This window comes from Alexandromys fortis, unplaced genomic scaffold (genome assembly GCF_014885135.2).
Source record: "Alexandromys fortis isolate MF-2015 unplaced genomic scaffold, M_Fortis_MF-2015_v1.1 scaffold_201, whole genome shotgun sequence".
Lineage (NCBI taxonomy): Eukaryota > Metazoa > Chordata > Mammalia > Rodentia > Cricetidae > Alexandromys > Alexandromys fortis.
In genome coordinates this window covers 1,029,759-1,043,652 of record NW_026068087.1, presented here as the reverse complement: position 1 = coordinate 1,043,652, position 13,894 = coordinate 1,029,759, and the positions used below count along the sequence as shown (strand labels likewise).

Here is a 13,894-nt window from a genome sequence, read left to right as displayed (position 1 = left end):
ATTTCCCCTGCAGATATGCACTTGTTTGGCCACTATCCGGCACACGATGACTTCTATCTGGTCGTCTGCAGCGCCTGCAATCAGGTCATCAAGCCGCAGGTCTTCCAGTCGCACTGCGGTAAGTGGATTCCTGCACCCGGTGGATGCATGGTCCGCCTGGGACCCCGGGCTCCCATCTGGGTGGCCCCGTATCTGTCTCAGTCCAAGGCTGTGGATACCCTGGCCTGTGACTGCTGCCTCTGCACACAGACGCCCAGTAGGAGCTAAGTTCTCTTGCTCCGTGATCCTTCCTGTCAGAGCAGGCGGGAGAAGGCCTGCAGTGAGCCTCAGGAGCTGGGACTAATCCGAAACCCTTGTGAACCTTGGTAGTAGCCTCTGCAGGTAGCCAAGAGAAGGGGAGGCTGGAGGCTGGAGGAAGCAGTTCCCTGGCAACCTGCCATTTTCTCCTTCCCAAAAGAGGCTCATGGGAGAGACTCCCCAGATTTGCACACACACAGGGGAGGGCTGGAGCCACAAGTGGCCGGCGTGTGTGACATTGGATGCTGCTCCCAGGGGGTGCATATAAAACCTCCCATCTTCTTGGTCCTTTCAAGAATCCCGCTTATTATATTTTTAATTTGTGCCTAAGAGCTCATTTTTCTCCGAGTCTCTTAGCGTCCTGGCTGTGAGGTGGTGAGAAATTCCTTGACTCCATCAGCAGCAAACTGTGTGCTCCACTCAGTACAAGGACAGATAAAAGCCACATGGCTGCTCCTAAACACCTCTCTGACCTTAGACAGGAAGCCATTTACTCTCTCTGGGTGACCGTTTCCTTATCGTTACCAGGAGTTAGACCACATGATTCCCGCAGTTGTCCTGTGCTGTGTGAGTCCAGGACAGTGTATTCGAGTCTTATTTAACCATTACCCCTCTGATGAACAGGCTCTGAATGCCCCCTCTGCTGTTATTTCCAAAGCATATTCGATATTATGCTTGAACAAAAGAAGCAATTATAATGCTGAGTGTGCTTTGGTAAATGACACCCGTTTCCCCTTTCTCCTAGTGTACCCTGCCTTCCCCTGCCCCTTTTAGTGTTACCATGCTGTGATAAGTAGTCCTGAAACAAAAGAAGGAAATGTGTTTGGGACAGTAGAATAGTCGAGCGTTGATAATATGTGTCTATGTTATCTACATATAGATAAAAGCTGTGTGCCAACTGTAGGTGTGGTTTATGCTTATAACGAGTAGGCAGAGAATCCATGCTTTGGGGGGCACTGCCTTCAGTTAGTCCAAAGCTTTGGTTGGAAAGAGAAGGGGTTCTTTAAAATACTATACAAAGGGCTCTGATGAGAGGTGGGGTCAAGCTCTGTATGTCTATGTCTCTTCCATGAGGAGGTGACGTATGCGTGTGCGTCGATATTGGCGTGTTCATTTCTGGCGGGTGAGAATAAATTGAGTGAGCGTGCATTCAGCGCAAGCTGACCTTGCTCATTGTTCTGTAGCAAATGACCCTCTTCTGGCTGGAAGAGAAATAAGGTCACACCTTTCAGAAGGGAAACTGTCAAGGACCTAGCAGCAATCCTACTAACTGAGGTTACTGGTGAACCGTTTAGAGTGTGTCTGTGGCCAGAAGTCAGTCCCACTCAATCTGTCATTCAGTGAAGATCTGGGGGATGTTGTTCTGTGTGTTTGATGAGCGTGAGGACTCCGGCGTCTCCTGAGTGTTCATCTCCTGGTGTCCATAGGGCCATGCTGCTGCCCTGGGCACTCGGATGCTGCCATGAACACAAGGGAAGGCTGATGCGAAATTGTAAGCCTGAAACCATCACTGAGAATTTAGCTTGCCAGCCGTCTCTGATGGAAGGATCCAGAAAGGGATGAGGTTGTCACCGCTATGTGGATGCTTCCTCAGGGAAAGGGGTCCTCTCGCTTGCAGAGGAGGCTTGGTGTCGCCGATACACACAGCTCTCAACCCTCAGACTTTCTCTGCTGGGATCTGGGACTCAACCTAGGAAGAAAGCCAATGACATCGTGGCCACCTGTTCTGAGCAGAGGCAGAAAATTAGGTTGGAGCTTTGGGGTTACTGACCGCATCGCTTGAGGCCCAGGCTACAGTGAGCTTTCTGCTGAATCAGTTGACAGACAGCCATAGAGACAGAACCGTAACTTAGCAAATAGAGGCAAAGAAGTGTCAATCATCCTCCAGTTGCATGTTCCGATAATACAAAATCAGTATTTCTCGGAGATCAGAGGGAATTCGTGGGGCAGCTGGGAACTGTGGCAAGTCTTTGGGGGAGCAGTTCTTGGAAAGCTCTCCTCAGAATGTCTCCCAGACTTTCTTGATGGTCCATGTTGGATTAGGCTGCCACACCAGTCTGAGTTGCTTATAAACAAGAGAGGTTGATTCCTCCCAATCCTGGAGGTAGCAGTCTGAGGTCAGGATGCCAGCAGTAGATACTGGTGAGAGCTGCCTTCTAGATGCTGCCAGCCAGCTTCTTACTGAGGGCAAAAGCTCCCTGGAGCCTCATGCACAAGGGAAGGAATCCCACCCATCCTGAGGTCTCCTCTCTTGTGATGTAATCGCCTCCAGCACCATCTTGTATCAGGTGTTTGGATTTCAGGACTTCCATGTGGGACTTTCAGGGATGAGGGAGAAGCATTCACCTGTAACTGTTCGTGGGCTGGAGTTGTAAGTCTGCTGTGAGTGCTTTTCCCTCGCTTGCCTGAGACCAACCGAGTTTGATCTCCAGAACTAACCCAGCACCGCTTCTTCTGCGCTGTCTTCCGGCTTTACCTTGGGTGATGAGCCTGGCTGTTTTCAGTAAGTTAATAAAAGTGCTATTGTGCTAAGTGCTGGGCTGCATGCCAGGTGGTTTGCATATCTTTGAAAACACAACCCTTTCTGCAGCCCCGTGGAGTTGGGGAAGCTGGCGCTTAAGAAGTTGGGTGCTGTGTCCAAGGTCTCAGAGCAAAACGGAAGAGGGCCTGGTTTGGAGTGCAGGTGTCTTCTCAGAGCAAGGGGCGAGCCCGCACGCCAGTGTCCTCACAGCCTGTGCCCTGTGCAGTTTCCGACTAGATGTACTTCTTGCCCACTAGGCCTTCTCTGAGTCTCCTCCAGGCCCACTGCCCACCAGAGCTCTCCCATGTCATTTGAGATGTGCTCATGTGTTGGAAATGACAGGCTTAGGGGACAGGCAGGATGGTCCTGTGTGCCCCTTACTGTCTGTGTGACCTGGGGCAGCCACTTCATCTTTCTCTACCCCCGCTGGTTCATCATAAAATGTGTTCTCTTTGTGGAGCTGTTGGGACAACATGACGCGTGACTATGTCACTTGGAGTTCACTTCATCCTCCTCCCCCTCTTTCTAGACCCCCCCCCCCCCCCCCCGCCATGGCTGGATTCATGGGGGAAGTCCTCCTTCCTAATACCCATAAGCCTTTGTTCACTTTCCACTTCTTGCCATGCGGTTGTCTGGGGTTTGTCTCTGCTGTCACTGCTAGGGTTGTTCCTTTGTGCTTCTGCATTCTCCCCCACAATAAGGCCTTCTTGGGTGTGCGTCTTCATTCACGATCTTGGTGTGCAGGCCATTAATCTACACTCCCTGTGTGCATTTCTCTGTGCGTGTGTGGGTACATGTTTCTGCGTGGGCAACGCATGGCAGTGGCTGCAGCTACTTGTCTAAAACTGGTAGAGGAGAACAATTTCTTACTTCCTGCACCTGATCCTGTGCTTTCCACATCAAGTCCGACTCTGACCATCTCTACCCAGGGTAAGTGCAGACCCATAAGGAAAAGGTTCAACCCATAGGCACATCCACAATCACAGATAATGGTCGCACGGTTACTTATACTTTTGTTTGACTTGCAGATTCCACTTTGCTGTAAGGATGCTAGGGGTTCAGGGAAACAGTTTGCTTGTGTTTACTCTGTTATTCTAACTCTCTCTCTTTCGCTTCCAAGACAGGGTTTCTCTGTGTAGCCCTGGCTGTCCTGGAACTAGCTTTGTAGACCAGGCTGGCCTTGAACTTGTTATTTTCACTATCAGTGCTGTCGTGAAGACAGTTGTAAAGCATCGGACTAACACAGAAAACCGTAGGGTGATGGTAGAGGCCCTGAGCACAGCACTTTTGCTGTGGCGGAGTTGAGATATACCCCTGGCATGTGGTTGCACTGGCTCCCCCAGACTCGCTCAGCTCTGACACTCAGGGATTTGTAGAGGCGCCATTGTACGGTGATTCAACGCGTTAGGCTTTGGTGTTCACTACGATCTCTAGCACGGAGTGAATGGGACTGAAGATTCCCCTCTTCTACTGTGTCTGGTACTTCTGAGCATCAGCCCTTATCCTGGAACCATCTAGAATCTTAGTCACCTCATCAGCAAACACAAAAATGCTTATTTCGGAAATCTCAGAGACTCCAGATGTTCTGTGCCAAGAAACTGAAGGCTAGAACCAAACACAGCAGAAGATGACCCCCACACCCTGTTTGTCACCTGTCACCAAGGAAGTAACACGTTGGAGTATCTGCCAGAAACTTGGGACAAAGACCAAATATATACTCTTTTTGACATCACAATGTCACAGCAGCGGAATGAAAGAATAGAATGTCATTAAAGGAAACTCCTTGAGTTGTGGAGGTTGAAACCCTGATACGCTTGTCTGTACAGCCTTGGGCTAATTACACTGCCTTCTTTCTGAGCCCGGTTCTCCTCATATCTGAGGTGAGACCGCCAGTTCCTGCCCTGCAGAATTGCCGCGAGGAAAGGAAAAAGGTTGTATACTTTGCTGGCATGGAGTAAGGAAATAAAGGTTAGCTTTTATTGTCAATAAAATGTGGCCCTTTTTTATGAAGTTGAAAGTTTCTTATGAGGAATGGGAAAACCGCTTCAGCCAATTGTTTCCTGCCTTTGCTCCCCGCCATCTCAGGGGATGCCACTCCGAGGTCAGTCCGTGGCCCGGGCTGTGATTCACTGCAGCTTCCTGCCCTTGGAAACAGAAGTAGTCTGCCTGACTGTGATTACATCTGCTGGGAGCCTCGAGGATTGCACTGCACAAATATTGGTTTACATTCTCATTAGGCCCCCGGGGTCAGCTCCCTGGAAATGTTAGGAAGCTCTAGTCTATCTCTGGGTCCCTGACGAAAGTCACTGTACCTTACAGGAGGACGGCCATAGCCTTTCCCAGGAATGGCCACCTCTTCTGCTGCTGCTGTGCCCTGCCTGGTGTTGTAGACCTAGAGAGTGGGTATGACCATGCCCCTGAAGCTCCCATGCTGAGAGTGGAATTGGTGTCATGGTCCCCCACCCCCAGGCTTGTTGAATTCTTTCAGTCTGCTCCCCAGGGATCAGTGACTCCAAGGGGTCTAAAGCTGCGTAGGTGACCAGATAGCACCTGGTGTACTAGAAGGAAGGAAACAGGAACAGTTCACTGAGCCTTGGGCCTGGCCACTCAGTAGCTGTCTCTGCTCAGGTTGTCCAGCCTAGGGTGTGGCTTGGTGGGACAGTGTACAGGCTGAGTGGAGCCTTCCTAGTAACAACTTCGCTTCACCCTTAATCACTCGGCCTTTGTGTACTTTATTCTCTTCTTTTTCAGATGGGTCAGTAGTTTCTCTTATGTAGTCTCCTCACTACATAAGAGGGGGCAGGCTCACATCTGGAGAGCACAGTGGTGGAACTGAGTTTGCTCTAAAGGACGGTTCTGCTGCGGATGAGGAGATTACTCAGTCAGTAGACTGCTTGTTCCAAGCATGAGGACCTGAGTTTAGAAGAGCCCATGATGGGAATGTCTGCTGGAATCCCAGTGCAGACACCAGTGGGTATCTGGAGCCCTCTGGCCAGTCAGCATAGCCTGTTCAAAGAGGTCCAGGTCAATTGAGAGACCCCATGTCAAAGCAAAGTGAACAGGACCAAACGAGGTGGACAACTCCTGAGGAAAACACCCGAGGTTGACCTCTGGCTTTCATAGACACACACAGACACACAGACACAGGCACACACACACGAACACACACAGAGACACACAGTTACACATGGACATACACAGACACACAGACAGATACACACAGACACACACACACATACAGACACAGGCACACACACAGAGACACACACAGTCACACATGGACACACACACAGAGACACACGGACACACACACACACTCATACTCTCCCCCCGACAATAATAATAATGATAATAATAATAGCAGCAATAATAATAGATAAGCTAACACTAAGTGATAAGCCTCAAAGATCTCTGATGAAGTTATTGCCCAAAGGATTTTTGCTTATAATCTTTGCAAAGGGTGATGCCATTTTTTGTGGCAGGGTTATGGTGGCCCTGACCTCTACACCTCTACCCAGAGAGAGCACTGTGGCCATATTAAGAAGACTGCTGGTGTGCTCTGGAGGTGTGCACAGGCAGGCACTGGAGGGGAAGGCCGCGGGTGCATGGTGCCGTGGTGAACACCGTCTTACTGTTCTCAGCAATGGTGCTTTTAACCCATTTCCAATGTTGTAATTGAAAGAGTAACAGCTAGAGTTGTGTTGGGTTTGGGGATTGGGCTACACATTTGTGAAGTTTTATGATTTGCCTAAGTAGGAACGAGCAGGACTTCTTCCGAGGCCTCCTTGTCTTCTGTTTGTGGAGTCCGTTGTAATCAGCCTTGTACGGGGCTGACCTGCGTGTCCTCTAGGATGTTGGGTGGAGTTTCCCTGGCCACCGCCTACTAGATGAGAGGAGTAAAAGTGCTCCTGCCCCCAATCTTGACAACTGTAGCGTCTTCAGGCATTGATTGCACTTCACCCTTGGGGACAAAATTGTCCACGTCTGGGCACCTCTGCCAGGAAACATAATGCCCCCCATTGTCATGGTACAATCTGTACTTACTGTGTTTAAATTTCTTCCCATTGTAAATGGGTGTGTGTGTGTGCGTACGTGCGTGCACATTCATGCACACTGATCCCAGAAACAGCCTTTGTAGAAAGTGGGCATTTCTACCTGCATAGAGCCACTTGTTGAGATAATTTTCCTAGGCGCTTGTATGAAATTGTCTTTATGAAAACCAGTACCACAGATGATGATTATATGCCAATAAAACAAAAGATGTTTACATTACAAAAATAATAAATCTAAAACCAATGGCTGATGATGCATGTGGATTTAGTAGGTGATCCATAAAATGAATGCTTTTGAATCTTCTTTCTTACAGCTTTGTTTCTTTATTTTGTGGGTAGCTGAGTATGTGTGTGTCACGGTGCACATGTAGACTTCAGAGGGTGGTTTGTGAGAGTCGGCTCTCTTTCCACCATGTGGGCCCGGTCATGAAGATTGGCCTCAAGTTCCTCTTCCAGCTTTGGGCCATCTTACTGGATCCAAAAGAATGATTTTTAAAGCATTGAAAGGAAAGAAAAGACCGTTTCTGTGCTACAGGTGTATGCACAGTGGGAACACGGCATCATAGAAAAGTTAGGAAACCTGCAGACCTGCCTACTTCGAAATAAAAATGAAAACAGGAGGGAGAAGCAATCAGACATCTGTTTCCTTCAGGTTTTTACAGCCACCCTGTGCTTGGTCTCTAAGCAGAGAGCACACAGCTCCACACCCTGCCCATCAGACAGAAACACTCCTCCTATGCCACTGTGCCTTAAAAACATGGGTTAGAGCCAGAGGACCTGGATGTCACTGACTGGACAAGAGAGGCCTCTGCTCGCCCGCCGTTTTTTCAGAGAGGTTTTACTCCCTGTCTGATTATATGTTTTTGAATGCCCTTCAAATGGCTGTTTTGCATGTTGATGTGATGCGGGAGAATTTAATGAAGTGTGAGCTACAGCAGAGGGTGGCAGAACGGAGGAGTGGGAGCTGGCTCCTGGAGCGAGGCGCGGCATGTCCTGGCTGGCACCCCGTTCCTTCTGCGCGCATCCAGATGCCAACACCGGCTGGGGACAGGCAGCCACCTGCCCTGCGGAGCTGCGTGGGGGAGCCTAATTAATGAGGTTCCAAGGCTTCCTGAGATTTTTTCCCTTTAATTCTGTCTCTCTCTAGGTGACCTCGAGTTGAAGAAATGACAGGCCACGTGTGCTTCTGAGCCCCTGCTGACGTCAGGGCCCCGGGCTTCCTGGGGTGTCAGGGGTATCCACACCCGTTAATTACCCTGCCAGGGCTTCCTCTCTGAAGCTGTTGATTGCCACATCACAGGGCTTGATTTCTTGTTTTCTTTTTTTAATGTCAATTCAGTTAGATTTGATTTCTGAGATGAATTTTTTATTTTGCTGTTAATTGTCATTCGTGAAACTAGTTTTTTTTTTTCACACCAAAGAAGTATAAAATAAGGAAGCAGATCTCATTGAATATATTCTTTGTCAACTAGGCAGAATTAATTAATAGACTTGGCAAAAGCATGTGAAGCTCCCATGCTATGTATCTTACGAAAACCCATGTGGTGGACCTGAAGGAGATCCCTCTCCCACTGACAGAGACGGGGGAGGTGTGGAGGGAAGGAGGGGAGGGAGGGGGAGAGAGAGACAGAGAGAGACGGAGATCCAAGGAAAGAAGTGGGCTGACTTATTAGCAGACGAGTATACCCTAAGGCAAGCATTACTACTGGAAGAATCTACAACTGAGTAAAACTGGTTTCTCCCGCTCTATAGTTTTTAATCCTTGGAGTTGGACACAGAGACTTGGGAGGCTGAAACAGGAAGATTTTTGAGTTTGTAGCCAAATCAGACTACATAGGGAGACGCTGTCTCAAGCAAAACAAACTTTTGTGTTATGGACTCACTGATGCTCACATTAGATTTAATACTGATCAAGAACAGCATCTCGCATAGTCCCAAGCCCCAACTCTTCCTTGTACTTAAAGATGGGGCAGCGACAAGGAAGCTCAGGCCTGTACTGAGTGCTCACTATGCGCTTAGCATTTTCCTTTCTTGCTTAGTCCTGTCCTCACACCTTTCGTGGTGTTCTTATCTCCTGCTCAAGGAGGAGAGGCTTTGAGAGCTGAGGAAGTGTGTGCAAGATCAGGCTAAGCCGCTGAGCCAAACTCCAGCCATGCCTCCCGAGCTTTGCGCCGGCTGCTTTGCTCGCAGACTCTTCGACAGCACTACTGACCTGTGGTCCAAGAGGTCATTTCTGTCCCCCGGGTGCTTTATTTCTCTTTGGCACCTTTCTAGGCTGTGGTGCTGATCCTGCTTGTTGGCATGCGTGTATGCGTGAGAAGAGGATGGGAATTGCACACGTGTAATCATGGAGGTGTATAAGGTCAGCTGCAGATTTTAGACATCAGAAAGAAAGAAGAAAAAGGTTGCGGACAGATGACATGGGTGCTCTGTGCTCCCTCATCCTTTATGCCCGCAGGTTCTCGCTGGCAAATCGGTATGCTCAGGGAACCCACCACCAATAGACAATTCCATAGTCGATGAGATGCTCTTTTGTGTATCTCTGTGCAGTTGATAGAACTGTGGCAAGTATGCTTACAGCAAGTGCAGAGCAATAGGATCTTTGGAACCTTAGACAACTCTGTCCCATCTTTTATTTTGAGACAGGGTTTCTCTGTGCCAAAACCCTGACTGCCCTGGAACTCACTCTGTAGACCAGGCTGGCCTCAAACTCACAGAGATCCGCCTGCCTCTGCCTCCCAAGTGCTGGGATTAAAGGTGTGCGCCTCCACCGCCTTTCTAGTTCCCCTTTAATGGAAGATGAACTTCTGGGTCTGGAAAGACGGCTCAGTCAGTAGAGTACTGGCTGGGTAAGCATATGGGCCTGGGTTTGATCCCCAGAACCCATGTCAAAGCCTGGGCACAGTGCCATTCATATGTATTCCCAGGAGTGGAGAGGTGGAGACAGGTGCGTCCCTGGGGCCACTGGTCAGTTAGTCTTGCTGATTAGTGGGCTCCAGGCTAGTAATGGACCCTGTCTCCGATAAAATATAATAGAATGGTAGATGGTGCCCAAAGAGCAGTGCTCAAGGTTGCCTCTGGCCTCCACATGCACGTGTGCATGCACATGTGTGCAAACACACACACATACATACTAGCACACAAAAAGTAAACAAATAACTTCTACTCATAATGTCATCACAGTCTGTCTCTTGAAACTGGAACTTCTTGGTCTTGAAGCATGTGTGTGTGTTTTATTTAGCAGCAACTGTGTGCCAAGCTGAAGGTATAGTGAGACAGAGAAGGGCCTGGACTTGTTGAGTTTATGGTCTGATATGCTGCATGACATGAATATACTCAAACCACATGAGAAGCTGTCATAAGAGCCCTCCCACTCACCCCCCAAAGAGAAAAGGAAACGGTACAAGAGCAAAAATGGGGGTAAGGGATTTAGAACCAGAACTGTCTTGAAGGCCAGAATCTAGAGTCTGTGTTTTTGTTTCTTTCTGACTGGTTGGAAGACACTGGAAAGTCAGAGCTAGGAGAGAGATGAAAGTGTGAATTATGCTTTTCAGCAATTATTCTTGCCAAGATCCCATGCATCTTGAGAGACCAGGACTAATATCTGGCTACTCTGGGATTGAGCTAGGGAGAAAAGGGTGGGTGAACTTGAGATCCATTTTTGAATTATAGTGACGGGTCTTGCTCAAGAATTTGGTTCCCTTGGGTTGAGTTGGGTTGGTTTGGCGTAGATTGGATTGGACTGGGTTAGGAACGGCAGGAGTGAACATTTATTTAATGTCCGATTCAAGGGGAATGGCCGGTGATTTGTTAGGGGAATGGCCGGTGATTTGTTAGGAAAATCCACAGAGGTTGAAGATATGGAAGCTAAGAGAAGAACACGTTCATAGACCGTGTCCAATGCCAAGAAGTTGGGTAACAGGGGACAGGAGAGGGGGTGCTAGATTGGCCAGCTGGAGTTGTAATAATCATTTTGTCTTGACATGTTTTTCCTCAAGCGCAGGTGGCTTCATGTCACCCACAGACTCCTTTTTAGATCGACCCTGAAGGCTTGTTCTGAGTTTGTGCTGGGCCTGTCACCTGGTACCTGCACCTCCTGTCTCCTGTGCCACAGGGACCCTTTACTGGACAGAGTTGCTGAGGGCCAGTCCTGAGCCTTAACATCCATGAGTCCCAGCATGGAGCACATTTGTTGGCTTTGGGAAGATGCTTACTGGTGTTTGTGATAAGCAGACAGACAGAAGGATTTCTCAATCACAAACGCAAGTGCCCACGGCACCTGCGATTTCACCAGTGTTGGTGTTTATGATTGCTGTAATACTTATCTGCCTCCTAACGTGGGTGCATACACACGCACCCATACACAAGACTGGGAGTTAGTTGCTGGGCACCAGGAACTCCGTCTGTCATGTTCACTCTCAGATCCCCTTGAGGCTACAGTGTGACTCACTGGGTAAAATTGCACACCCCCAAGCTTAATGACGGAGTTTCAATTTCAGGAGCTCACATGGCAGAAGGACTCCTGACCTCCACGCATGCTCCGTGATACACACGCACGCACACTGAATCAGTCAATCGTGTAGAGTGCTGGGTTTAAAAAGTCAGTGCTCCATAGACTTCTTTTCCAAATGAATCTCAGAAGCGAGAAGGAAAAGAGGCTTGCCCGTGCAAGCCAAGACTTTCAGTTTGAAGATCTGCTACTTGAAAGAGAATGCCTGTCTCTGTTCGGACACAGTCGGAAAGGCTGGTGCAGGACAGACATCCGTTCTCAGCTAGTGGTGGGAACCAGTGCTTTGATCTGTGAGCACAGCTGATTTCTGGAGGGCTCTTTGCTGTAACGTGACCCCTGGCTCCTGACTCATTGCTGGCACATCCACACCGTGCCGGCTGCTCCCATGCACGCCATCCCTCAGTGCCGAACTAGGGTAACAGTCATTGCTTTATTTAGGTCCAAGTAAGCGGTTGCCAGCGCTGCTTCTTGCTTCAAAAGGTAGTTTTGGAATCGTCCCTAGCAATGAGCACAGCAGCACTTCCCAGGGTTCTTTCCCTGAAAGACCAAGTCGGTCAGCAGAAAGCAAGAGTTTTCTGGACGCACGTCCTCAGGAAATGGTGCCAGACTTGCATCCCAGAGCCGCAAAGCAGCTGTTAGGGTTTAAAGCGCCAAAGAAAAGCATATCCATTCCATGCCAAAGTCAGTCCTTCTGGCTGAATGCATCCGTATGCACTACCCAGCCATGACAGTAACACATCTCTGTCCCAATAACGTGCTCCCAAACGCAAGTCCCCATCTTCCCATGCTGACTGCGCAGCAACACAGAAGCTTTCTCGCCCTGGACGGGGATCTAGCCATGGGGAGGTTCTCTATCCTCCCAGCCATCTGCATTGGGCTTTGTAATCAGGCTTTATAATAGCGGTCACTATTCTGCACAGTCAGCACCTCACCCCTGTGATGTGACCACACCACACACATGATGTCAGAACCTCACTCACGGCTCATCTGCAAGACTCCACAATCTGTTTTCTTCTGGCAAGGTCATTGATTGCTTCCTCCAGAAACATTACATCCTAGACACCGTGGGCAGGCTGACTTCGGGGATGCAGCAGAGCCTTCCAGGCCTTGTCTAAAATCAGATATGAGTACATTTCACATGTCAGAATGGCCTCTAGAACACACATACACACACACTGGGAAGGCTGATGGAGCCGTTCACAGAGAAGGGCCCCCTAGAATCAAGGTACCACCAGAGTTCATGCTTGTGTGGGACCTGCCCGATGCTCTTTTTCCCAGGCAGGCACTTCTGAAAAATGAGTGCACTTTGGGGAATGCTGCATAGGAGACACTTGGGAAATAAATAGGTCCAGGGGGAGATGCAAATGAGGGGACCAACAGGGAAAGAGTAAGTCAGCAATTTCACTGATGAATCCCACTTCCCACGGAATTAATCATACTTTGGATCCAGAGAAAGCAGCTGTAGTCTTTGTCCTACGGCACTGGAACTAGAGACGGTTGTCAGCGGTAGGGTTGGCCACCCTTGTTATTTATCTGTTTATTGGCATTATAGATGCTGAGCTTTCCTCCCCTGCGTTATTTCTTCCTGGGCTTTCTCCAGAGGCGCATTCTCTCTGAGGCACCTCTGAAGAGGTTTCCTGCTCTTCTCTGTAAGTGGCAGCCTCTACTAAATTTATAGCCTTCTGAAATGAGTCCCTTACAGAAGGTAGGCTGGCTTCCTAACCAGAGGGCGTTCATCCCAGTTAGCGTGATGTTTGCACTTGCTGGGCCCTCACTCACCACCCTACTTTGCTGTCAGCTATAGTGGTATCTCGTGTCTGCCTAGTGGTAGCACTATTTCCAAGTCCATATCATAGAAGCATGTCGGTTCAAGGGGACAGGGACGAGAAAGGAGCTCTGTAAGATCCTACCACGTTGTCTTAGCCCCTGCCACACTCTCGGAACCTGCGATGTTCACCATGTGGGTCCCTAGAGTTCGTGGATAAGGACCCTCCTGTCACCAACCTTTGCTCTTTGAGGGGTAATGGGGATAATGGGAGTGCAGAGAGAGGCTTGAAGACCAGTGGGGAGGCAAGGTTTGGAGGGGGTGCTCCCTGAGAGCCACCCTGCTCTGTGTAGTGCGAGAAACAAGACCTTCATTGCCCAGTGCACATCCTGGAGAGCTTTGATTGGTCCTTCTTTGTCTTCTTTGTCAGTCTTGTCTACTTATCACCAACCTCCACTTGCCCAAAGAATTTGCAGGCCTGTCATTGATACAGTGGAATTCTGCATTCATCCTTTTATAAAGCTTGAATTCTCTCTCTCTCTTTCTGCACATGTGTGTACATGCGTGTGTGTGTGTGTGTGTGCGCGCGCGCGCGTGCTGTGAGCCCAGGACTCTGTAAGAACAGAACCACTAAGCTACACCCCCACCTTCAGCTGCGGTCTTCACTGTAGCTGACGCTGGTATTGTACTGGGCGGCAGTCTCTTCTTTGGGAGAAGGCACTCATCTGGCTTGAGCTGCTTTCAGTAAT

The 13,894-nt window shown here is 49.2% G+C and overlaps 1 protein-coding gene across 12 annotated transcripts in view; it reads left to right on the top strand.

Annotated features, from left to right (window-relative positions):
* The window catches only part of Atxn7l1 (ataxin 7 like 1), a 208,316-nt gene that overhangs the window by 69,908 nt on the left and 124,514 nt on the right, over nucleotides 1-13,894 (top strand). For all 12 annotated transcript variants that reach the window (XM_050122292.1, XM_050122290.1, XM_050122289.1 and 9 more), the window contains one exon: nucleotides 14-118. In XM_050122292.1, the coding sequence (XP_049978249.1) occupies nucleotides 14-118 (105 nt within the window). The remainder of the gene's footprint in view (nucleotides 1-13; nucleotides 119-13,894) is intronic.